General features: G+C 39.0%; 1 protein-coding gene across 1 annotated transcript; it reads right to left on the reverse strand.

Moving 5' to 3' along the window:
* Positions 1-7,389: 7,389 nt before the first annotated feature.
* Positions 7,390-11,140, reverse strand: LOC123231299 (procathepsin L-like). The gene is made up of 7 exons (XM_044657561.1): positions 11,015-11,140; positions 10,385-10,507; positions 10,145-10,300; positions 9,720-9,944; positions 8,484-8,649; positions 8,272-8,383; positions 7,390-7,489 (listed from the first exon to the last, which is right to left on the reverse strand). Exons 1-7 carry the CDS (start codon positions 11,138-11,140, stop codon positions 7,390-7,392), a joined length of 1,008 nt encoding a protein of 335 aa, XP_044513496.1.
* Positions 11,141-26,679: the final 15,539 nt, after the last annotated feature.

Raw genomic sequence — 26,679 nt, forward strand, 5'->3', positions numbered from 1 at the left:
CAATATGGTACTGGCTAAGAGACAGAGAGGAGGATCAATGGAATAGACTTGGGGTAAATGACATCAGCAAGACAGTGTATGATAAACCCAAAGAGCCCAACTTTTGGGACATGAATCCACTATTTGAAAAAAACTGCTGGGAAATTTGGAAAACAATATGGGAGAGATTAGGTTTAGATCAACATCTCACACCCTACACCAAGAGAAATTCAGAATGGGTGAATGACTTGAATATAAAGAGGGAAACTATAAATAAGTTAAGTGAACACAGAATAGTATACTTGTCAGATCTCTGGGAAAGGAAAGACTTTAAAACCAAGCAAGAGTTAGAAAAAATTACAAAATGTAAATTAAATGGTTTTGATTATATTAAACTAAAAAGCTTTTGTACAAACAAAAACAATGTAGTCAAAATCAGGAGGGAAACAACAAATTGGGAAAAAATCTTTATAACGAAAAACTCAGACAGGGGTCTAATTACTCAAATATACAAGGAGTTAAAGCCTTGGCCTGTGCTCCGTGTCTGAACTCAAAGTTCGTGCGCGTTCCTCAGCTTTTTGGGGTCCTAAATCTTGCTGCTCTCAGGAACAGGCCCTGGAGCTGCCAATGACTCAATGGGTGCCCCAAACTTGCTCTATTTCTTTTTAGCTGGCTTTGGAGTTATAGGTGGTGTGTGTGGAGGGGGAAGGAGGTGGTGGTTGCTCAGCCTGCGATTTAGTGAGAGCTGTTTCACCCCTTTATAGCATGGAAATGCCCCGATTCCACGTACCTTCCAAGCTGTGCCCTGTTGTGGGGTCCCTCCGTTCGTCTGGATTTGTTTTTATGTCCCCTTGAGGAGTCCTGTATGTTTATGTTAGGAGAGGTTAAGAGCTGCTTTTTACTCTGCCTCCATCTTAACCCGGCCACTTCAGTGTCGAGAATTTTTATTTTTACTACTTAATGAAAGTGAATAATAATTTCTTGAATATGTCCCTTAAGAACTTTCAGGTACAGGCTCTGAGATGTTTCATAGATGTGAACTCAACCAGGAGACAAATGTTGAATAATATATCTATTTGTCCTTCACTAGCTCATCTATGGAAATTATGTTTGCTTTATACACACAGTACTGCTTCATCTGTTCATCATGAATCAATTGGGTCTATCTTAGATGATATCATTTTGAAGCATGGCACCAGAATTTTTGTAGTTTTTCGAATCATACTTGGAACGGCTCACCTGAAGTTTAGCCCTTACACAAATATTTTCTAATCTTTCTTTTTTCTTATTTAATTGATACTGTCACTAAAAATGGGGGAAGATTTGTGAATTGCCAATTAATAGGCTTTGAAACACAGTCAATTTTCAATCACCATCAGCATTAGGAGAGTAATGATTTATCCTAAAAATTCAAAGTATATTTTGAACTCAACCTCCTTTCTAAACACTTTTTCTTTTTTTACATCAGAGGTAACAAAATAAACTTCTTTGAGTTCCCTTGTCAAATCCTCTACCAATAAAGTTAAACATCTGAAACTTAGGGAACTTTTCTTGAATAGTTCCCACTTCAAATCACACAGCTCAGTTTTCCCTAAGCCTAGGAACAGAGTTGAGAAATTAGCCAAACAACTGTGTCTACTTGGTCATAATACAGGGCTGTGATATGACATAATTTCAATTCACAAGATGTTTGTTAGGGGATGCCAATGTGGCATTAGTGCTCATGTCAGTAGCTATCTGCCTCTAAGCCCAGAAATACTTGGCCAGAGAATGGATTGGGTTAGCACAAATGTAGAAATTTTTTCTTTCATGAATATAGAGGGAAAATACATCCTTGAGTCAGACTTCTTTTAAAAAACTCTTACTTTCCGTCTTAGTCACAACTCTAAGATAAAAGGACAAGACTAGGCAAGTGATAGTGAAACTTTTAGAGTCCGTGTGCCATGCCTTACCCCATCCCCAGACACCTAGTGCAGGCCTCTGCTCCTTACCCCAGACAGGGGGAAGAGAAAGGGAGGAGAGTGGCTCAAGTGCTCCCATTGGGCTGCTTGTCAGAGGGACAGGTGATAAGAGGTGTGTGTGGAAAAGGAGAGAGAAGCAGTTCTGCCCAAGTCCCTCTGCCTTTCTAGTAACTAACTCTGATAGGCAATGGTACATGTGCCCACAAAGAGGTCTCTTCATGCCATCTTTGGCATTTGTGCCATAGGTTTGCCATCAATGGGCTAGGCAGTTGGGATTAAGTGACTTGCCCACAGTCAAACTGATGGGGACTGTCTGAGGCCAGATTTGAATCCAGGTCTTCCTGACTTCAGGTCTGGCACTCTTCCCACTGTGCCTATTAAGCTGCCCTCAGTTAGGACTTCTTAACCTGTTTTCCATTAATTAAAAAGTCATTTTTTCCACAATTGTATTTCAAATAATCAGTTCCTTTGTAATCTTCTACATTTCATTTTATGTATTTGAAAACGTTATTCTGAGATGAGGTCCACAGATTTTAGCAGACTACAAAACGAGTTTGTGATACAAAAAAGATTAAGAAGTTCTAGTCTACAGGGAGGACGTGGCATCTTCCTGACATGCACAAAGGCAGACTTGAATGAAGTCTCTGTCATTGAACTGATTTCCTCATCTTCCTCTGTGATGAGTATTTGCCCAGTGCAATCTTAAGTATGAAAGGCAGATGCCAAGCCAGCTGAACTATATTCTGAATTAGAATTTTTAAATTTATTTTTGTATATATTTGTTCATAATTAAAACTGTGTACAACTCTCAGAATTTACATTTTTATATACAAATTTCATTATTTGTCAAAAATATTTTTAAATATTCTATAGTCACTAAACATGTAAATATAACTATAATAAAAATAATATTTGTTACTTGAATATTAAATAATAAGTCTACCATCAAGCATCAATTATTTATACATTACATGTAAACATATACAATATATGTTTTTAGTCTTTCTATCTCTCTCTTTACTCTCTCTCTGCTACAAATGGTCATCACTCTATATCCAAAAGTCTTTAAATTTATTTTTATAATTATATTTTCTGTCTTGCTATGTGACTTGCCCAGGATCACCCAGGTAGAAAATCTGAAATCAGATCTGAAGCCAAGTCTTCCCCAACTCTAGGCCTGGTACTTTATCCACTCTGCCACCTAGCTGCCCTCTATATCCAGGAGCTTTAAAAAAAATGTGAACAGATTAGGCCCTTTCCAAACCTGCAAATACTGACTTTTCAAGAAAAGCAAACAAACATATCACAGAAGAGAGAGGCTTCTTAACTTTCTTTAGTTCCCATTGTGGACTACTTACTTCTCCTGTGTTGTGCAGCTGCTGAACGCTATGCCTTAGATCCTCCTCATTTGCAAGTGGGTTCAATTGGTCCTGCACATCAAATACAAACTGTTGAAGAAACATCAACTGGTTGGGCCCATTGAATTTCTTCCAGGAGGGCAGAGTAGAGATGATTTTTTCACACAGGTGTGTCATTGGAGGACAAACCTAAAGAACATTCTTTGTGTGACTAATTGTTGTCTACACATAGGAGATATACTTTCTTTTATTTAAAAGGTTTTCAAAATGATCTTTTGCTTCAACCCAGTTGAATTTCTCCCTTGTCTCTTCCCAAGGAGTCATTCTTTGTATCAGAGAATTTTTTTAGAGGAAAAAGAGAAGAAATATCAGCAGAATTAATTAGAATACTCAAAAAATCTGACAGACTAATGTGTTGTTAGAATGTTCTACCCTGGACTTCATCCCTCAAAATTCCTTCAGTATTTCCCAGCATCCTTTTCCTTTCATTTACAAGCATCTTTATGTTACTGTTTATAAGTTCTGAAACTCCGCCTCTTGCTCTCTCTTCTCTTGTGATTAGGCTGGATTAGCTAGCTTTTTTACTTGAGTTATTATTAATAAAATTTATAAAATATAATAGTAATTATATATTAATTTTAATCTTTACACTATGTAATACTTCATACACTGGACCTCTCACTCTTACAAAGGAGTCTAGGGAGGTGTTGAAGGTATACTTTCGTAATATCATTTCTACTATACAAAATGGATGGCAAAATAATTGACATGTAGTGGTTTAGTATTTGGAATGAACCGAAGATTGGCACGAGCCAGGAATGAAAAAACAGTTCCTGGAGAGGGTATATAAGGAGCTGTGAGACTGAAGACAGGGTCTCATTCTGGAGAAGGGATTTTGGTGGGAGGTTGTGGTTGGGTGGGCCAAATCAATTTAGGTTACCAGCAGCCATTACTGATCAACACCTTAGATCCAATCCTGTGTGAATCTGTACCATAAACCCTAATAATTAATCATCTAAGAAGAAGCACCATCAATACTGTCAAATAGCCTGGTTCAGGTTGAGCAGCCTGGCCTGGCTAGGTTGCAAAGGAGAAAGATAAACCTCTGCAACTACTATTCTCAAACCCTGATTACCTTCAAGCTAATATTCACCTGATCATCTGTAGCTTTAGCCAAGTTTTCCTGGAGCACTTGTTACCTTCACTTCCCTGCTTCCCTTTCCCTAAGTTTGTTATCATTAAATCCTGAAACTAACTTAGGTGGATGTCATCTTTACCTTAAGGATTATCAACATATCTTTAGGGATCTGTTAGAAGAGGGATTATTCAATCTATAAATTAAGGCACAGTCAGATATAGAGTTTATCCATACTACAGGCCAGGATAAGTGGATAGAGGAACTGTGAAATACAAATTACAGTTTATTCATTAATCTACTTATTCCTGGGACACTGTTACATTGGATTTGGGTGTAGCAGCTTCATCCCAATTCATCTGAGGGGTCCTGAGTATTTCACCATCACAATTTAAGTATGACATTTAAGGATTTCCTTAGCCACTCAGCTTCAACTCCCAAAACCATCAGGGAGAGGGAATATATATTCTCTGCAGCTGCCAAGAGCACCACTTATTTTATAATGCTTTCTATGATAATTATTTTTATCCAACAATTTTTTTTGCAAAGAAAAGTGTTTTTTTTAAAAAGTGAGTACTGTAGTTTTCAATAACAACTTTAAACAGAACCCAATCATCTATCTTTTTATATATCTAATAAAATTTTGTAAATGAATAGCAGTTTCCTGAATATCTGTTAAGAGTTTTCAGGTAGAAATGAGTGAGTATATTTCACTCATTTGTTCACAGACAGAAATAATGATAAGTTTATTTGCAATGCAAGAGGAAATGTGGGTGAGAAAGTGTGGCTCTCCAAAAAATAACACTAAGTTTCCACCCAACCAAAACTAGTCCTGTTTGTAGGATAGTATTTTCTGTTATACCCAATTCAAAATGCTTAGCATTCATTGTTCAATCATCCATGGAAAAGAGAACTTGTAGAGTTTCATAACCACAATGAAAAAAATAAGTGACAATGCATTAGGAATGGAACAATCTTCCTCCATCTACTCCCTCCAATTTTGTTTTAAAAACCCTTACCTTCTGTCCTAGAATAAATACTATGTTTTGGTTCCATGTCAGAGGAGTGGTAAGGGCTAGGCATTGGGGGTTAAGTGACTTGCCCAGGGTCACACAGCTAGGAAGTGTTTGAGACTATATTTACACCCAGGATCTTCCATTTCTAGTTCTAGCTCTCAATCCACTTCACCACCCCCATAATCTGTCTTTCGTATTGTTGCCAAAATAATCTTACACAGAGATATGGTCATGCCACTCTCCTGCTTTCCAAATTCCCTTTCTTGACATTTATGATTTCCTACAAAGCCACCTTGATTCCAGCTTTATCTCTGTCTTCCAGATTCAGCCAAAAGGTCTCTCTATCAAACACAATTACTCTTTTCCCTTTTGCCTCTATGGGTCAGGCACACTCTTTTTGTCTCTTCTACAACAGTTGAATTCACAGTTATCTGTTAAATATAAATTAAAATACCACATCTTGCAAGAATGCCTCCTTACGTCTCATGTAGCATTTTGTCTTACAACTTACTAATGCCCTTTGCATGTGATTCTGTGTGTTGAGCTGCTTTTACTTCTCATTCCCACAACACTCCATGAGATCAGGGGCCTCTTAATTTTTAAACCTTTTATCTCCCCTAGTGCTTAAGCAAATAGTCTGTATACATGGGCACCTAGTGTTTATAGAATGCACATGGGGAGAGGAATTCATATTTTCCTTCTTCTAGTCTGATGTTTTAGGATTTCTAAGATCTATTTCTTACAAAATACAAATTTTTATTTATTTATTTTTTAAAAAAAACCCTTACCTTCTGTCTTAGATTCAATACTGTGTATTGGTTATAAGGCAAAAGAATAGTAAGAGTTAGGCAAAGGGAATTAAGTGGCTTGCCCAGGGCCATACAAGTAGGAAGTATCTGAGTAAGGACTAGTTTCTGACTTTTCTACATTTCTCTGCAGCCTCTCCCAAGCCCTTATCAGATTATTTTTGTGTTGCAGTCCCCAATTAGATTGTAAGTTCCTTGAATGCAGTGACTGCCTTTTTTTTTCATATTTGCATCCCCAGCACTTTAAACACAGTTCCTGTCACATTGTGATTAATAAATGTTTATTGATTGATCATACATGAAGACATTTGAACACTTTTAAAAGAGTGACATAAGTAAGCTATTATTAGGACTAGATTAAACTGGATAAATAAAATTTGTTCCAATGCTAAAATAAAATTTATACCATTTTATTCAAAAACCTTAAGCTTGTGATGGAAAAAGATGCAGAGGTAATAATCACTCTTAACAGTAACCTTTAGACTATAGGAGCTCTCATTGTAATATTATGTCTAGGATGTTTTGAAAAACCCTTTAGAACTTAGAAATATGGGATTGTCCTTGCTCCATGTAACTTGAGTAGGCCTATACATATTTTTATAGTCACATAATTAACAGGTAACAAGCTTATACATCAATTACTAATGGCTCCTGTAAAGTGGACGTGTAACTTCCTATGTTTTGCTTTTCAAGGTACTGAAGTAATGTCCAAGCCAGTTGGAGTCATTGATATGTCTTTAACGTTGTAACGAGGTAGAGTACAATACGTTAGATTCAATCCCAGAAACTATTTGTAGCCACTGATTGATTCCCCACTCTATGGCAAAAAAATTAGAAACCCAATTCTCTTCTCAGTCAGCTCTCCCAAAGTGCATATACAATGTATTGAGGTTCATTTTAAAAGGTAAAGGCTTATACATACAATTTTAAAATGAAAATTTATAAGTCTTTGAATTAAGCAAATATTATAAGCAATTTATAACAAAATAGTGTTTACATTTCAGAAATGTAAAAATGTCACAAGGAACTCAAATTGTAATTTGGATCCTGGGCTACATCCAAGTGTTTTATTCCAAACAATACAGGTTGGATCCTGTTTTTAAATCTTTCCGAAGTGGATCTCCTGCAATCAAATCACACTTCAGGGTAGCTGGCTGCTGTCGCTATTCCACAGTGGTTATTCTCGTCCTTGGCCATCAGAATGTACCCGTGGTCACCCCACACTTCACTCCAGCTGCAGAGAAAATACATTTCAAGTATCAGAGAGAGGACCATCCAAAAGAAAATTTTTACTTTTTGGAAACAAAGCAAGCATTCTGACACGCAATGTGACTGAAACTGGAAGTGAGCTGGACTTTCCAGAAAGCAATGAAAATGCCTGCTGGTGGCATCAGTGACAGCTGCTCACACTCTACGAGTGCTTTTAAGATTTTTCTAAGTTCTGACAATTAGCAGTATTAGAACAGTCCAAGAAGCTGATCATTACCAACCAGAAATCTTTTGCACTGTCTAGTCATCAGTGATTAATGGAACCAATGAAGAACCATTGGAGAATACTCTGGATGCTAAAAAATAAATAAGGCAGCGTTTCCAACTGTAAACATCCATCCTTTACCCATTTCACAAAACTTTGTTCTTCAGTCATGTCTGATTTTGTGTGATTCTAATACTGGATTTTCTTGGCAAAGACACTGGAATGGTTTACCATTTCCTTCCTAGATGAGGAAGGGAGGCAAAATGGGGTAAAGGTGTCTTGACCAGGGACATATGACTAAGTAAGTTCCATGTCTGAGGCTGCATTTGAACTCATGAAGACGAGTCTTCCAAATTCAAAGGCAAGTGCTCTATCCCTATCCACTGGGCCACCTAGCTGCCAGGAATTTTAGACAATGAAAAAGGGGACCACTATTTTTCCTCCTCGTCCCTCTTCCTTCATAATTAAATAACCAAAAATCTGGCAACAAGCAGATTAATGATGTTTCAGGTAAAAAAAAGTATTTTTAGGAGTTAATTTACCTGTTCTTGACAATCCAGTATTTCTTTCCATCTATTCCTTCTGAACCATAGCCCACAACCAGCACAGCATGAGTCAGGAAAGAACTGCTGCATTGTGGTTCAAAATAAACACCTAAGATATTGAAGTGAAATGTTAGCTTGAGAAATACTAAGGAATGGCAGTAATTTGGTTAAGTGTATTATTATAGAAATAACAAAGAACAAATGCTTACCAGAGTGATAGAACCGGAAGGATTTTTTTTCTGAATCAATATTAACTGAAATGGGACCCTCAGTTGCTACAGCCTCCATGAGTGCTCTTTCTTGCCCAGATGGAATGTCTACAAATCCAGTGATATTAGCACCAGAGCATTCTGGCTGGTATTTGCATATTTTAACCTTTTTAAATGAAATAGAGAAATGGTCTTAAATTTTAAATTTAAATTTAGTAGCTTTTATTGAAGTGTTTTAAATTTAATGAACTTAAAATTGATGGTCACAAAATTAATAAATCAATGGGCAATGTTTTCCCAGGAAATGTATTAACAGCTCAAGAAAATAGCTAGATGTGGGTGGTTGAAGAGTGATAAAGGGCAGACAATGGGGGTTAAGTGACTTGAACAGGGTCACACAGCTAGAAGTGTCTGAGGCCATACTCTAATGATTTCAAGACCTCAATTTTCCCACCTGTAAAATGAAGATGTCTGACTAGATAATATATAAAATGCTCTCTGACTCTTAACCTGAGATAATCCAGTATGCAAATTTTCTTCATGTGCTTTATATATAAATGTTTGTTTTTGTTGATTGATCATCTCAGTCCTGTGTCTGACTCTTTTGGGAGTTGTCTTGGTAATATACTGACCTTCTCCAGCACATTTTTCAGATGAAGAAACTAACGCAAGTATTTATATACCTTGCCTACGGTCAAACAAGGTTAGTAGGGACTGAGGCCAGATTTAAACTGAAGAAGATGAGTCTAATGGTCTATCTACTGGTCCACCTGGGCTACTCATAACTGCTTATAATATTATTTAAAAATTTTTTAAACTTTAAATATTAAATAAAATTTTTAATTTAATTTCAATTTAATATATAATATTTTAAAATATTTTAATATTTCTAGCCAGATACATAGTGAAAGGCACTAATTTTAATTGCTGATATATTTTGGATTCAGCTATAGATTCTGAGGTTTGATTAGGGAGGCGAGTATTTAAATCTGCTGTCTCTATAAGCCTCCTCAGTTCTCCTTCCCTTGAAATGAGTCTCTCTATTCTAACATAGCTAAACCAAAATGATGGGGTATCTAATAACTATGTTTTCCCTTCCAATAGAGATGATTCCTCTTGTATCAAAGCCTCCATTTTTCTTCACATTCTTTTTTACAGGTCTCCCCAACTCCTATTTCCCCAAAATGAGTCTTTCCATTCAAATATAGCCTAAATGAAAATGATGAGGATGTTTACCTCTTCATCATAAGGATAGCACTCCTCTGTATCAATGCCGCCATTTTCCTTCACATATTGGAAGGCACTGTTCACAAAACCACCACAACAGCCATCATTGCCTTCAGAAGAAGAGCAGTCAACCAAGTTCTGTTCACTAAGTGAAATAAGTTTGCCAGTTTTACGGAACCACTGACCTTCAATGGCGCCAGTGGCACTAAATGCCCAACAAGAACCACATTGACCCTGAAAGTCAAAATGAAGGTGAGTTAGTTCATATGAAAAATCTAGAAAGCTTTTTAAGACAGATCTGAACAGTCTCAAAACAATGAAAGAGAACTCAATCACAGAGCTTATCTGAAGTCCCATTATTTAAATGTTTTATCAAAATCCTCACTGATCTTTATCAGAGTTACCTATGGACAAAACTTGAACAAGTTTAATACCTGATCCTTAACAGGAGTTACATAGCCTTTCTCTCTCCAATCTACAGATTCAGGGATCTGTGCAATGAGAGGTTCACGAAGGCGAGATCCTTTGGTCCTCCTCTGTGATGCATTGAAGTTATAGCCATTCAACAATTGTTTGAATTCTTCAGTGGTCTAAAATGAAAAGAAAGGTGTCTTATATTAAGTGTATTGGGAGCAAAAAAGAATCCACTTCTCAGAATTAGCAGATACACCCACCATGTCACCAAACTTGTTCATTCGCATCTGGAAACTCTGTTTGCCAGTGCTGTACTCCAGATTGTGTGCTTCAATCATTTTCAAATTCTTCTCCCAGGTTGCTCTCCTCCAATTATCTTCATTCTGAAAGAAAGTACAAAAAAAAGTAAGGTTCAACAAGGCTTTAAAAAAAATCTTTTATTTTCTGTCTTAGAATGAAGACTATATATTGTTTCTAAGGCAAAAGGGCAGTAAGGGCTAGGCAATGGGGGTTAAGTGACTTGCCCAAGGTCACATAGTTAGGAAGTATCTGAGGCCAGATTTGAAGTCATCAATAAGCTTTTGTATCATGCATACAAGTTAAACTTTCTTCAGACCAAATCCACTTTCAATAAGTAGGTTAGCACAGTTGGGATGTTGACTACATTTAAATATTGTCTCATATCCCAGAAAATTCATTTCTGAGAAGGGGTTCCAAGCTGTGATGATATAAGACATTCCTTCCCCAACCTTATGTGGGAAAAGCAGCAATCTTGAGCACACTGAGCTCTTGCAGAGTGAATCATTGGCTTCTGGGGAAAGGTCATTTCATTAGACCACCTGGGAGATGTATGCACACACTGCCAGGGTAAAAAATAGTTAAAAGATTACCACTTCATAGGTCTTCTCATATTGTGCCTTCCATTGGTCCCACTGAGAATCTAAAGCCCGGTCAAATTGAGGAGCCGCAACCACTAATCCCAAGCATAGAGAAGCTAAACACAGGTAGAAATTCATGTTCCCAACCTTAAAAGAGAAAAAAATGGCAGAACAGAAATAAAATATCTATGATTAAAATCAAACAAATCAAAAAGTTCAAGCTCTTTGGTTCTCTGGGAAATGCACAATCTTCCCAGGAGAATAACAAAATTTATTTCATGAAATATTCATATAACATATATGTGCTTGTGTGTGCAGTGAACAGAAGCGAGGTTAAACCTTTCTCATGAGAAGGGGTCACACCCTAATGGCTGATGCTCAACACGTGGGTGCAGATATAAGCATTTTATAGATTCCTAACACAAACCCCCATTCTGCTGTTTGATACCCATGGTCTGAGGAAGAACTTACAATCTAGGTGTGAAAGACTAGCGAATCAGAAACCAAAGTTACATAGCATGAGTGCTATCATGAGTTCCACCAGGTGAGGGGGAAGTTAGGAAGAGGTAGCTATGTCTTCTGGAGGGATTCTTCTGACTTCTAAAGGTCAGAGGAGAGAAGGAGGTAGAATAGCCTCATGGTTTGCTGTCCTGGAGAGAAGAGATCTCTCAACACACTGGGCCTATGGCAATAACAAAATGTCCTTGAGATGTTATTCTGAACTCCTAAACAGGTTTTCCTTCTCTAATGAAATCTCACCCTGAGAGGAACAAAATAATTCTTTTTTTTCCACACAGCTTTTATTGTCAAGGGCACCATCATCCTTCAGTCATCCCATGTTCTCAATTTTTAGCTCCCCCTCAACCCATATATCAATCAGTTGCCAAAGCATCTCTCATTGGTCTTCACAACACCTTATCATCTCACCACTTGACTTTTGTAACCTTTTTTTTCCTTGAATTTAAACCCTTGCCTTCAGTCTTAATATCAATTCTAAGACAGAAGAGTGGCAAGGGAGAGGCAATAAGGGTTAAATGATGAGCCAAGGGTCATACAGCATCTGAGGCCTCATTTGAACCTAGATCTGTAGACTCTATGCCTGGAGCTCTTATCTATTGTGTATATATTATACCTACTTCTTGCAATAGCTTTCTCATTTGTCTCTCCTTTGCCTCAAGACTTCCTCCACTCCATCCTATCCTCACACAGCAACCAAAATGATTTAAAAGGTCACATCTGACTATTTTGCACTTACTCTTTCCAGGAATATTTCAGAGGCTCTATTGCCCCTAGAATCTCATTTCATTTTTATCTGATATTTTATTTTTTTAAATCCTTACCTTGCCTTAGAATCAATACTGTGTATTCGTTCCAAGGAAGAAGAATAGTAAATTTAAACCTAGGACCTCCAGTCTCTAGACCTGGCTTTCAATCCACTGAGCCACTTAGCTGCTCCATTTACTGAATAAAATTATTAGCACAGTAGTACATGCATAATCGATGCAACTAAATGTATTTAATATTGATTAAAAATCTGACTACTCTTGTCCAATATATAGGTATATATTTTTGAGCACTTCTATATAGGACAAGAGTGTTAAAATTTTTTCTCAGTAATTGTGGATGTTTTCTAGCAAAAGTAGGCAAGATGACTCTTTTACTAAGTGCAAGGACTGTCTTTAGCCTCTTTATAGTCCCAGTGCTTAGCACAGTGCCTAGCACATAGTAGGTGCCAAATAAATGTTCACTGAATAAATGAATTTTTTCACCTCTAAGCCTCTTTTTCTATAACTCAAAACGATTCAGAAAGCAAGGCCAAGTGCCACATAATAACCTGCAGAGTAGAGAAAGTGTTGGATTTGGTGACAAGATGCCTGGATTCCATCATAACTTCTGGGATTTACTACCTTATGGGCTTATCACTTCACCTCAGGGCAGTTTCCCTAGGGTCCCTTCTAGCTCTAAATCTATGATCCCATAGAGGATAAAGGGTGCTGTTGGAGGGAATGGGAGAGGGAATACGCACCTACAGACTCTCAGCTCCTATTAGCCTTAGATCTATAGAAAGACCCAGGAAGCCAAAATCTGTCTATTTACAGAAATGGACAAGGAAGCGGCTGGCACTGGTAGGAGGCCGCCCAGTTTGCTAAAAGCTCCCAAATTCTGGGTATCTGAACCTCCAGCATCCAAAAAAAAATTCTTCCCTCCTTCTCTCCTAGCATGCTCCACCTCTGCAAGATGGGAAAGGAGGCCACGTGGAGGCGCCCATGTGAGCCAGGACCCCCAACAATGCCAGCCAAGCAGAAGGGACTCGGCCTAGAGCCACTCCTCTCAGGCCCCATCCTCTGGGCGTGGCTGGGGGATGTGTAGGGGTGCGCTTTGCTCTGCATCCTCAGGAGCCTTTCCAGCAGGCCCAGGAAGGAGTTCTTTCTCCTTTCTGGAGCAACCGACAGAACCAGGTACACAAACACGGGTCCCCCATTCCCAAACCCTAGCCCAGGGATGTTAGCTGATGCCCCATGAATCAATCCGAGAAATTCAGTTTCCTCCTGGGGAGACCATTCCTCATCCCAAAATTCAACCAAACAGACAACCCTCCTCCATCTCCCCCTCCCCCTGGCCGTCTCCTCTCCCATTAAGTAAGTGCTGGCCAAAAACACACCCCGGGGTCCAAGAGCTTTTTTAACCATTAATAATGGAATTAAAAACGAAGGCAAACATTGTTTTAGCGTTTTTAAGATTTGCGGAGCGTTTTACAGATGTTCACTCTTGAGTCTTGTAACAACTTTCCTGGAAAGTGTAGATGCTAATTATTTGTCCGGTTTCAGGGAGGATATCGTCCTAAACTTCATCACCCCATCCCCCATTCCAGCTGAACTCAACACACACACACACACACACACACACACACACACACACACACACACCTGGACTTCTGCGCTCCAAAGAGCCAGGCTCTACCCCGGGACGCATCTGCCAGTCTGCAGAAGGTTGCTCAGTCAGCAACAGCAGCATCATTAACAACAACAACAAACTCTTCTCAAGTCTAAGCTCAGTTGTTCTCTTTTCCTGTCTCCCGTGCCGTGCCAGGGGTGCCACCAAAGAGCCAAAGGAGTTTGCCTCTTTCGGAGCCCCCAAATTCTCCCCTTCTGCCCTGGAACCGGGAACCACAGCTCGCCCAGTCCTTACCTGAGTGTCTCAGCAGCAACCTGAGAAAAGCGGGACCTCCAAGGGAACTTAGGGTTCGCGTTGTCAGAATACTGGACCCATGATCCGACTGTTCCTGTTTTATAGCGAAGTCCCGGGCCGAGCCTGCGGGTCCTACATCCTTACGTGGCCATTGGCTCTGTGGGGGGTCGCTGACTCTTTTGTGCGGTCTCAACCAGTAGGGTTTTGCGGTTTTCCTATTTCCTTAAGGGTAGAGAAGCTATAGGGTTCGGGGAGGGAAAAGGAAGAGTTGGGCCATCTCCGAGGCTGATTTTTTTGTATTTTGCTTGTGGAAAGGTGAAAGGGGTCAGGGCTTCTCTTTAATGCCTCTACTTGGCTCGGGGTTGGAGTTGAGAAGTGAGTGAGAGGGAGGAAGGAATAGCCTAGTCACCTGGCACTACTGAGATAAGTGACTTGGCCGAGGTGACCTGAAGAAGCTCCTGGTATAGTCACTTATTCAGAGTATGCTTTAGAGAATCCTAGAACTGGAAGGCATCTTCCAGACCCTGCATTTTATATGGAAAGAAACTGAGGCTCCAGGTCAGTGTCAATAGTAAATGACAATACAGTGATTCAAACCCAGATTTTTTCATTCCAAATCCTGAGATTTTCTGAGGCATGAGATTTGTAAGATATAGATCGAGGTCCCCAGGAAAGTTACTGTGGAGTTTGAGAGGATTTGTCTTTTAATAGATTGAATTACTTTGGTATCAGAGTTTCCAATCAGAAGCTCAGATCAATTTCTCAGCCTCTGCACTCATTCCTTTAAATTAGCCAAAGATTATTTGGTAAAACTACAATTAGAATTAAACAGCTTTATAGAAAAGGATCCCAGTGAACTTGTGTTTTATTATACATTTTAATTGTATATACACCTATTTCTTTATTCCTGGGAGCTTCAAGGAATCCCCCACCCAACAAATTTTTTACATCTCAAAACAGTTAGGAAAATGAAATTATGGTGCAGATTATGAGCTCTGTTGTACTCAGTAAATAAGAACCAGTTTATGCCAGATGCACTTTGCACAAGCAAAATTGGGTTTTCCAATTTCTCTTTAAGAAACATGAAGTAGGAAGGGCATAACTAGGTGGCTGGATTGAAGGGCCAGAGTAAGGAATAGGAGATCCTGGGTTCAAATGTGACCTCAGATCCTCTCTGTGTGATCCTGGGCGGGTCACTTAGCCCTCACTGCCTAGCCCTTACTGCTCTCCTACTTTGGAACCAATACACAGTATTGATTTGACAACTGAGTATTCTGCAGGTTTCAAGTTTACCCCTGCCTCTTGAGAACACACCCTGAAGGAAGTACCAGGCACACCTGTTTTGTACGGAACATAGACCTTGAAATGTTTGGTGACCACAGTTTGGGTGGGACTGGTAGGTATAGTGAAATGTTGAAAACTCTTATTTGTCTTAGTAGCTTCTGCCCTTGTATTAAAGTCCTCTCTCCGGAATCCCAGCCCTTGGTTTGACCCTTTCCTTTTGTATTCATTGTCCTTGACCACTCCCTGATACCCCAGCTGTTGTCTGCAACCTCTTTGTAGCCTGACTATGCAGGTTTGCTGTATCAAGTTCTCCAGGGGAGACTAACTAGGACCCCCTAGTTCTGCTGGTCTCTGGAAAATCATCTTGGGTGGTGATTCTCACAGAGATACTGTTCCTAGAGTCCCAGAGCCCTTGGTATTGTGTGGTTTTGAAGCACTGGACTCTGTGTGGTCTGTGTCAAATATTGAACACTATCTCTTTCCTGATTAAAGATTTGGCTTTTGCTGACTATTTTAGTAGTTCTGTGTTATTTCAAAGTTCACAGATTCTAAAACAAAAAGTAATGGCATGGGCATTGTACCCCCAAAACTATAGAAGTGTCTCATGAAAACTATAAGGGGGAAAATTCCTTTGCTCCCTTACATTCTTGTGACTCCTAACCCCAAACATCTGGTAACTCTTATAAGACCCCAAGAGGATTATCCTCCTTGGATCGTTCTTTAGATGGACATTGAGATATACCTCCTTGATATCATCAAATTGTATCTCAGACATCCATCTGTCCTCTGAACTATGAGGGCCACCCCCTATGGCTTCAGGCAGACCAAAACCCCCACGGAATGCCCAAGTGATTACCACACTAGAGTCACATACTGTTGTAAAGAGTATAAAAACCCCTGAACTGAAGCATCCAGGGAGCATCCCCTAGGGTTGTTCCACTCACACTGTAACGGGAGACAGCTTTTCCATCCATGCTGTCTCCCACCAAGGAACAGTTCCCCATCTAGATGTTCTACCATGCTATCCCACCTTGCTGTTCTCCTGGCCATTCTCAACATTACTTTCCAAATAAATAAATTTCTCCTTCTCCTTTTAAGCTAAGTTTGGAGTCTTACATTCTTGAAAAAAGTATCCTTCCTGAACACAGGGGTTCACCATTGTACCCCATAACAGCAAGGCTTAAAAAAAGGAAACATGAAGGGGGCAGCTAGGTAGCAGAGTTGCTAGTGGGTCAGAAGGTTTCACTTGGCAGTGTGGTAGGGACAGCATTCTAGGCATAAGAAAAGGTGGGCAAAAGCTGGAGGTGGCCAAGCCACTCTCTTGTACCAGTAGCTGTCTTTTCCAGGACGTTTCATATACGGAGCCAGCTCTATATGGTTTTGGGGTCCTGAGTGGCATATGGTGGCATAGGATTGTTAAGACAGGAAAAAGGAAATGAGAACAAACAGACTAGTGGTTAGCCCATGCTGATCTGAACTCTGTGGGCTTTGGATTTATTATATACTGATTTCAAACAAAGAACACAAAGAAAGAGTCATAGTTGTGAAGGGGTAACAAATCATATACAACCCATTAAAGTCAAAAGAGTAAAGGTATAAGTACAAAGACAATGGCCAAATTCCAACCATCAATTAGTAGGGGATAATTCTGGGAGTGGAAATATTTTATGGAGATGCTCTGGATTATAGGTTTGTACCTGGTCAAATAAAGTCAAGACTAAAGGCTCCAGTTTTGTCTAAGTATGCAGTCTTATCTAAGTAATGTTTGTTAGGGTTCAGGCTTCTTAATTATCAAGGAGAGGAATCATTAACTCAGTAGATGCTGGTCTGCTAAAGACTCAAAGCTTTCCAATAAGAATATTAAGAAAGGTGGGGATCTAAAATTGAGTCAAAAGAGGAGCCTCAAATTTTTACCTTAGATGGACCATTCTGTCTGCGTCCTGACATGCAGTGCAGAAAAATCATACACACAGTTTTACTTGCCGATGATTTTGTAATGGGATCCAGATAAAATATCTATTACAGACTCTGTTTCTCTAAATGACTCCTAATAGCCTTTTGGAGGGATCAAGTAGTTTTTGGATTAACCTACCTGCTGGTACCAGAGCTTTTCAGGGCTCAGGTGACCAGAACCAAACACAAAGACTGCCTCAGCCTGGATTGGTCACTTAGGGAATCCAGATAACAGGCCCTAAATTTGATCCTATTTCTCCAATGGCTCTCTACATCCAATGGCTCTCAACAATCTCTCTTCTCTCATTAATCTTCAGTTGCTACTTGTCCATTGACTGCTTCTCTACTGACTACAAAAGTTTCTCTTTCTCCCTTCTTTTCAAAGAAAACTCTATACTTGATTTCTGCTGGCTATTATTCTGTATCTCTCCTCTGTAACTGGTGCCTCCACTTCTTTTCCTCTCGATTGATCTCTACAGCCTAGTCTCAAACCTCATTATTTGGCTGGAATTGTTCTTGCCAAAGTTATCAACCATCTCTTCTTAATACTACCATATTTGATGTTCTTTTCTCAGTCTTGATCCTTGACCTCTCTGTGTAGCCTCAGTCACCCTCTTCTCCATATTTTCTAGGTTTTCCTTGAGCCTGATCTCTCTTGGATCTCTTCCTTGAGACTGCTTCTTGTCAGTTTCCTTTACTATTACCATGCTATATGACTGTTCTGATTCATTTTTTTCCCTCTGTACTATTTAATTTGGTGATCTCATCAGCTCCCATGGTTTCAATAATTATCTCTATGCAGATTGAAGTAGAGTAAAACAAAGCCCCTGATCCATTGGTAAAGATAGTAATCAATAAAGCATAATTTTCTCTATAGAAAGCAGGCAATAGGAATGTGCTTTCTCAGTTAGTAACAACAGATGTTCAGCACAACCAAAGGATGGCCCCTCGAGGAAGGGATAAATCAGGTATAGGATAACATATACAAAGGAATGTGCTGTCCTCCCTAACTAATTGTACATCTGACTTCTGTACAGTAAGGTTTGCTTGTCCTGGTCATTCTGCCCTGGTCATTAAGGCTACATTTCACTCATTGTAAACTTTAAAGCTATATATCCTTCTCAGCATTGTATGAGCTCATTTTACCTTTATACCTCTTGCTCATATGTAACCCTATAAAAAATATCTAATTGGGACACTTTCACTAGGAAAGTTGTCCTGGCAAGTTAGGTCTGTATTATTAATCAATAGATTAATAAATAAATATTCATTCCACTACTTTGAACTTCTGGGTGTCTAGACTCGCCCCTCTGAAGTAAGCTACTTCAGAGATGACTCTCCAATCAAATTTTCCAGCCCCAATCTTTCTTTTAACTTCCAGCCTTGCACTTCCAACTGCCTTTTGGACATCTTGAACTGGATCCCATAGATATATTTTATTCAACATGTCCAAAATTGAACATATTACCTTTTTTCCAAACTTTCTTCTTTCCCTCTTCCTAACTCCTCTATTACTGTCAAGGGTACCATTCTCCCATTCACCCAGGTTGGAAACCTCAATTCTGTCCTTTGATATCGCATGTTGAACCCTATCAATTCTGCCTTCATAACATTTCTTATATATGACCCCTTCTCTCTTCTGACACTACCATCATGCTGTTGTACATATAATACCTAATGGGCTCCCTGCCCAACTCTCTCCCCACTCCAGTCCATTCTCAATTCAAGCTGTCAAACTGATTTTGCTGAAATGTAGGTCTGATCATATTGCCCCAATATTTGATGGCCAATTACCCATAGGATCAAATATAAAATTCTCTGTCTTTTAAAACTGATGTGGGGGGCTAGAGATTAACCCTCAGTCTGAGGAGGGTGCCCTTTCAAGAATGACAGACTCCAGTGGAAACCCATTAAATATGGAGAGATTTATTTAGGTTGAATGGCTGGGAGGCAGCATGCAGGACCAACTGCCTCCCTGAACAGAGAAAAGTTCAGGATTTTTAGATCCTAAAGGGATGGGGTCTAAGTGACTTGGAAAGGAAGGATGGGGAGTGGGATAAGCAATGAGAAGAAACAAGTGGGGGAAATCAAGGGACAATAGGAAACAAAATAGGTGCCTTTGGAAACAGATAGGGGCCTAAACATAAGCACAAATCATTTATGATATCCTGATCACAGAGGTGGGTCCAGGGGCATAGTACAAGTACACATTCTTTATGGCATCTTGATCATATTACCCATCTTGAGAAACCTGGGGATGTTTGGGATCATAGTGATGTTTGAGATATAAACAGGAAGTACCCCTCATGCTCAGACCCTTACCTTAAGGCTAATTTCAATACACCCAAAGCTGAGAGGTAGATGATCTGCTGCCAGCCCTGCAAGGTGAATTCTTCACATAATTTTTGACCTGTGGTGTCTCTAGGAATTTGGGGTGTACTTGGGGACCCGGTGCCCACCACCAAACTTTTTATAACCAGACCCCTTCCTACCTTTCCAGGTTTCTAACACCTGACTTTCTCCATGTACTTTGTGAACCAGTCAGATGTTCCTTAAGCTCAACACTCCATCTCCCAACTCCTTGAATTTCCATTAGCTATCTTCCATGTCTAGAACTCTCTTCCTCCTAATCTCTGATTCTTGGCTTCTTTCAAGTTTCTGCAAGAAGCCTTTCTCTGTCTTTCTTAAACTCAATTCCTTCTCTTTGTGTTTATTTCCAGTTTATCCTGTATCCATCTCATTTGTAGGACAACTAAGTGGTGAAATGGATGGAGTGCCAGACCTGGAGTCAGGAAGATTCATCTTCTTGAGTTCAAATCTGATTTCAGATACTTACCAGCTGTGTGATCCTACACTAGTCACTTAATCCTCTTTGTCTCAGTTTTCCCATCTGTCAAAAACATACTAGCATCTTTGCTAAGAAAATCCCAAATAGGCTCAAGAATTGTTGGACACTACTAAAAATGACTTAACAACATCTTGTTTGTCCATTGTTGTTGACATGCTATTATAATCTCTCTACCCTCTACTAAGACTGTGAGCTCCTTGAAAGTATGGATTCAGGTTTTTTTTTCCTTTTATATTTTTTAATTTTCTTTGAATCTCTAGTACTTAGCACAGTGCCAGGCTTATGGTAGGTACTTATTAAATGCTGACTAAATGAGTGGAACTAGGCTACTTCCAATGGAGTTTTGAACATATGGATAGATGGACAAGATGAGGGAACTAGAACGGTAAGTGGTAGTTACTGATCCAATTCTGGAACTAGTTTATTCCCTTTCTATGAATTTATGGGTTTGTTCAAATTTCTATCATGTGACAAAACCATTCAATTGTGGGAACTGTCAGACAATTTGATTGCATTACTACAACCTAGTCCTTCATGGGTGGGAAGCTGAACTACTTCTACATATTTCTTAGAGACCCTTAACTAAGGCCCCTAAGTTATAATTATAATTTGGCCAGAAATCCAGTCAGATCTGAAGAAAGATAAAGGAATTTTCTCACAAATGTACATCTTAAACAACCCAAGTCTTATGTGAAAACTTACTCTCATGGTCAATCAATTATTCTTCCCATGAAGTTTTTTTTTTAACTTTTTTTTTTAAACCCTTAACTTCTGTGTATTGACTTATAGGTGGAAGACTGGTAAGGGTAGGCAATGGGGGTCAAGTGACTTGCCCAGGGTCACACAGGTGGGAAGTGTCTGAGGCCAGATTTGAACCTAGGACCTCCCGTCTCTAGGCCTGGCTCTCAATCCACTGAGCAACCCAGCTGCCCCCTTCCCATGAAGTTTTGATTGAATTTAGAAACCTAAGGGAAGTGGGACACCCCTTTTTTTCATTTGAGTTAATTATGCCCATTCATTCTCCCTTCCCAAATTGGAAAGTTTCCTCTAGTTAGAAATCAGATAACCCAATTTTTGTATTCTGAATAATCAATTCTTTTAATTAATTGTTGTTGTTTACTTGTTTTATTACACAAAATGCATAAAAATTTATAAAAGTCTGTCTTCCCCTTTATTTGGGGTCCAGTGCCAAAACCGAGAGGCCTAAAGCCAATTGTTAGACAATTGACATACATTGCTTGATAAATCTATCTGTTCAAAAGCTCATATTGAAAAGTAGATGTGCCCATCAGATTATGGAGGGCCTTGAATGTTAGATGAAATGGGATCCAATTGAAAAAACAATGAATAAAGAATGAAGAGACCCAGCTAACTGGGCTCATACAATGATAATATGATCTTAAAAGCAAAACATTTGCTCCTCCTAGAAAAAATAATTTTCTTTATCTGTAAAATAAAGGAGCAAGAATAGATAATTTAAAGGTCTCTTTTAGATTAAAAAAATCTACGAGGAATTATATTTCCTAAGTAATTGGGATCACCAAAATTTAAGCAGAGAAATGGCATGATTAGAACATCAGGAAAATTATCAGTTATGACAATGGAACTACCAAGGAGGGAATAATGGAAGAAATATTGCAGGTATGCAGTTAACAGGATTAAACCAACAAGATGTAGAAGGTAGGGGAGAGAGAAAAATCAAAGATTACATCTTAAACCAAGATTTTGAATATGAAATACTGAGTGAATGACAAATGACAGAATTTTGAGGAAAAGTCTTTAATGTGGGTTTGAAGTGGTTTTAAATACAATTAGAGATGTGGGTTCAAAGCTGCAACTGCCTCCTAATTGGTATACCTGCTTTCAATTTCTCACATCTATTATTTTTTAATATCTGTTTTTATCTATTATTCTTCATCGTTATATATCTTCCACATAGCTGCCAATTTAATATTCCTAAAGAGTATATCTTAGTCATGTCTCCCTATTGCCAGTAAGATAAAATACTGGCATTTAAAACCCTCCAACAATATGGCCTCCAACTATTTTTCCAGACTGTTTATCCATTTTATGTATGCTATGTTCAGACCAAAGTGACTTTCTTGCTGTTCTCTGCATGAAACATTACATCTGCTATATTCTTGCCTTTGTACATAGTGTCCTTCATACTTGGAATATCTCCTCACCTCTGCTGTTTAGAAAACCTACTTCCTTTCAAATCTGAGTTCACTTACTACCATGCCCTGATCTCCTTAGGTGTTAGATTTCTCCATACTCCCAGATTATTTCAAAATTGTTTTGTTTATATTTACTTTGTAAGTATTTTGAACTTTTCTTTCTTTCTTTTTTAAATATTTTATTTGTTTAGAAAAATTGTCCACGGTTATGTGATTCTTGCTTTTACTTTCCCCTTCACTCCCCTTTACTCCCCCCCCCCCAAATCCGATGCGCATTTCCACTGGTTTTAACATGTCTGATCAATCAAGACTTATTTACATATAAATGTAAATTGGTGTGGTCTTTTAGTGTCACATCCCCAACCGTGTCCTCATCAACTCACATGTTCAAGCAGTTGTTTTTCTTCTGTGTTTCCACTCCTGCAGGTCTTCCTCTGAATGTAGGTAGCGTTCTTTTCCATAAATCCCTCAGAATTGTCCTGGGTCATTGCATTGCTACTAGTACAGAAATTCATTACATTCAATTTTGCCACAGTGTATCAGCCTCTGTATACAATGTTCTCCTTGTTCTGCTCCTTTCACTCTGCATCAATTCCTGGAAGCCTTTCCAATTCACATGGATTTCCTCCATTTTATTATTCCTTTGAGCACAATAGTGTTCCATCACCAACATATACCACAATTTGTTCAGCCATTCCCCAATTGAAGAGCATCCCTTCGTTTTCCAGTTTTTTTGCCACCACAAAAAGGGCAGCTATAAATATTTTTGTACAAGTCTGTTTATTTATGATCTTTTTGGGGTACAAACCCGGCAATGCTATGGCTGAATCGAAGGGCAGGCAGTCTTTTAGAGCTCTTTGGGCATAGTTCCAAATTGCCATCCAGAATGGTTGGATCAGTTCACAACTCCAGCAGCAATGCATTAATGTCCTAATTTTGCCACATCCCTTCCAACATTCATTACTCTCCCCTGCTATCATTTTAGCCAATCTGCTAGGTGTGAGGTGATACCTCAGAGTTGTTTTGATTTGCATTTCTCTAATTATTAGAGATTTAGAACACTTTCTCATGTGCTTATTGATAGTTGTGATTTATTTATCTGAAAATCACCTATTCATGTCCCTTGCCCATTTATCAATTGGGGAATGGCTTGATTTTTTATGCAATTGATTTAGCTCCTTGTATATTTGAGTAATTAGACCTCTGTCAGAATTTTTTTATTACAAAGTTTTTTCCCCAGTCTGTTGTTTCCCTTCTGAATTTGGCTGCATTGTTTTTGTTTGTACAAAAGCTTTTTAATTTAATATAATCAAAATTATTTATTTGACATTTTGTAATTTTTTCTAACTCTTGCTTGGTTTTAAAATCTTTGCTTTCCGAAAGAGAGCTTCCTGGTTGAGATGGCGGCAGAGTAAAAAGCAGCGCTTAACCTCTCCTAACATAAACATACAGGACTCCTCAAGGGGACATAAAAACAAATCCAGACGAACGGAGGGACCCCACAACAGGGCGCAGCGTGGAAGGTACGTGGAATCGGGGCATTTCCACGCTATAAAGGGGGTGAAACAGCTCTCACGAAATCATGGACTGAGCAACTCCTTCCCCCCCCCCACACACACACACCACCTACAACACCAAAGCCAGCTCAAGAGAAATAGAGCAAGTTTGGGGCACCCATTGAGTCAGTGGCAGCTCCAGGGCCTGTTCCTGAGAGCAGCAAGACTTAGGAATCCAAAAGGCTAAAGAATGCACACGGACTTTGAGGTGGACACAGAGCACAGGTGTGGGTGGAGGTGGACACAGGAGCGGGCGTGAGCGAAGGCGCTGAAACCCTGAGTGGGGAACCAGTGCAGATGGCTATAGGACTGTGGAAGCAGTGCCCTGAGACTTGTAAAGGAGCCTCTGGCAGAGGATCAAGCAAGGGGGTCCACCAGGGGGCTTGACCTTGAGAACAACCAGACCTGAGTCCTCAGGAGCCTAAAAAGCGCAGACAGATGCTGAGCGTGAGGATAAACCTGAGAATGGGCTGGGCTAACAATGGCATCCCAGAATCAGGAAGGCCAAAAGAGAAAGATTAACAACAACAACAAGAAATCTTTAACATTCATCAACTTTTACACAGAGAAAATCCAGACAACCAAGCAAACAGAAGAGGAGAACAAACAAGCATCCTGACCCTCCCAAAATAATGAAAATTGGTCACAAGCTCTTGAAGAGTTCAAATATGAGATGATGAAAACGTTGGAAAAGATTTGGCTAGAGAAATGGGAAATAGCTCAAAAGGAAATCAGGCAGGAAAATAACAGTTTAAAAGGCAGAATTTTGCAATTGGAAAGTGAGGCTCAGAAATCAAATGAACTGATAAGCAAATTGAACACCAGAAATGACCTGATTGAAAAGGAAAACCAAAAGATCATAGCCAAAAACCAAAAGATTATAGCCAAAAACCAGTCCCTAAAGGCTAGAATTGAAAAATTAGAAGCTAATGATGTCTCAAGACAACAAGAACAAATAAAACAAAGTCAAAGGACTGATAAAATAGAAGGAAACATGAAATATCTCAATGAGAAAGTGACAGACAAAGAAAACCGGTCTAGAAGAGACAATTTGAGAATCATTGGTGTAATGGGGATAATTTGAGGAAAGGTGTGTGGTACAAGGGACTTTTGAAAGGAGGTTATCAGGGATTTGTTAGATAGGAAATCTAGGTTACAGGTAGGCTGGACTAAGGAGATTCAGGATATAATAGGGCTGAAGTCAGGAGTATAACACAGAAAGGAATGAGATCTTCAGGGAGAAGGAGAATTAATTTAAACAGGCAAAGACAGCAGGGCTTATAGACCAGGACTCAGATTTAAACACAGACTGAGGGAAATTGACTAAACTGAAATTAACCACAGGCTTTAGTTAATTTCACAGGAAGGGACTTGTTTTGAAGTTACACCTTCCTTCAAGATGGATACCCCAGCTTCCCTTCAAGCCCAGAGTATGTTGGTTCTTTCCCTCTTCTTCCCTCTCTTAATAACTAACTGACAAATTATACTAATAGGTCTGTTAAAACACAAAAGGGTTTATTATCTTTAAAGGATGAGTTGTCAGGAAAGTGGATAGAGGAAGCCCTAACAGTTGTTCACAGGAACCTCAGGTGGGGAAAGGAGGCAGAGATGGAGTCTGATCAAGGACCTGCCTAATTCAGCTTATAAGGTGCTCTTTATATCTAAAGGGAATAAATGATGACTGACTAATTTCTTTAAATATAATACTGTCAAATTTTTAGTTAAACACTTCACAGATTTGAACTCCTCTCTAATTTACTCACCTTATTAACTCCATAGACATATAAGGTAAGGGAAAGGAAGGTAGGAAATAATAAAGGAAGTGAATATATAAATGATTTCTCTAAACTAACAATTCTTAAATAAATATTTCAAAACTAGGCTAAATTTCAATTTTACAGATAGGTAAGGAAGCAGCCAGCTGGTCTGAACCCTCTCTCCACGAGATTCCCAAACCAACTCACTTTTCTCCCCTCAAGATTCCAAACACCTAACTGATTACCGAACTCAGCCAAAGTTTGAAAAAACTATCATGACCCCCTCTCTCTGTACTACATTGGTCTTCCAGAAAAAGCAGAAATTAATAGAAACTTGGACTCCATACTAAAAGAAATTATTCAGCAAAATTGTGCTGAAGTTCTACAACAAGAGGGCAATATAGACATTGAAAGGATCCATAGATCACCCTCTACACTAGACCCAGAAAGGGCAACACCCAGGAATATAATAGCCAAATTCAAGAGCTTTCAAATAAAAGAAAAAAAATCTTACAAGAAGCCAGAAAGAGACAATTCAAATATCAAGGAGCACCAATCAGGATCACACAGGATCTCGCAGCCTCCACGCTAATAGACCGCAAGGCTTGGAAAATGATATTCAGAAAGGCAAGAGAGCTGGGCCTTCAACCACGGAGCAACAACCCATTTAAACTGACTATATACTTCCAGAGGAAAGTATGGACATTCAACAAAATTGAAGATTTCCAAGTATTTGCACAGAAAAGTCCAGGACTAAATGGAAAGTTTGATATCCAACCACAAAAATCAAGAGAAACATGAAAAGGTAAATAAGAAACAGAGGGGAAAGAAAGAAAACTCATAATTTTTAAATTTGCCTTTTTAATGGCCTCAGTAAGATCTAATTATCTGTATTCCTATGTGGAGAAATCCT

Source organism: Gracilinanus agilis, chromosome 1, assembly GCF_016433145.1.
Source record: "Gracilinanus agilis isolate LMUSP501 chromosome 1, AgileGrace, whole genome shotgun sequence".
NCBI classification, from domain to species: domain Eukaryota; kingdom Metazoa; phylum Chordata; class Mammalia; order Didelphimorphia; family Didelphidae; genus Gracilinanus; species Gracilinanus agilis.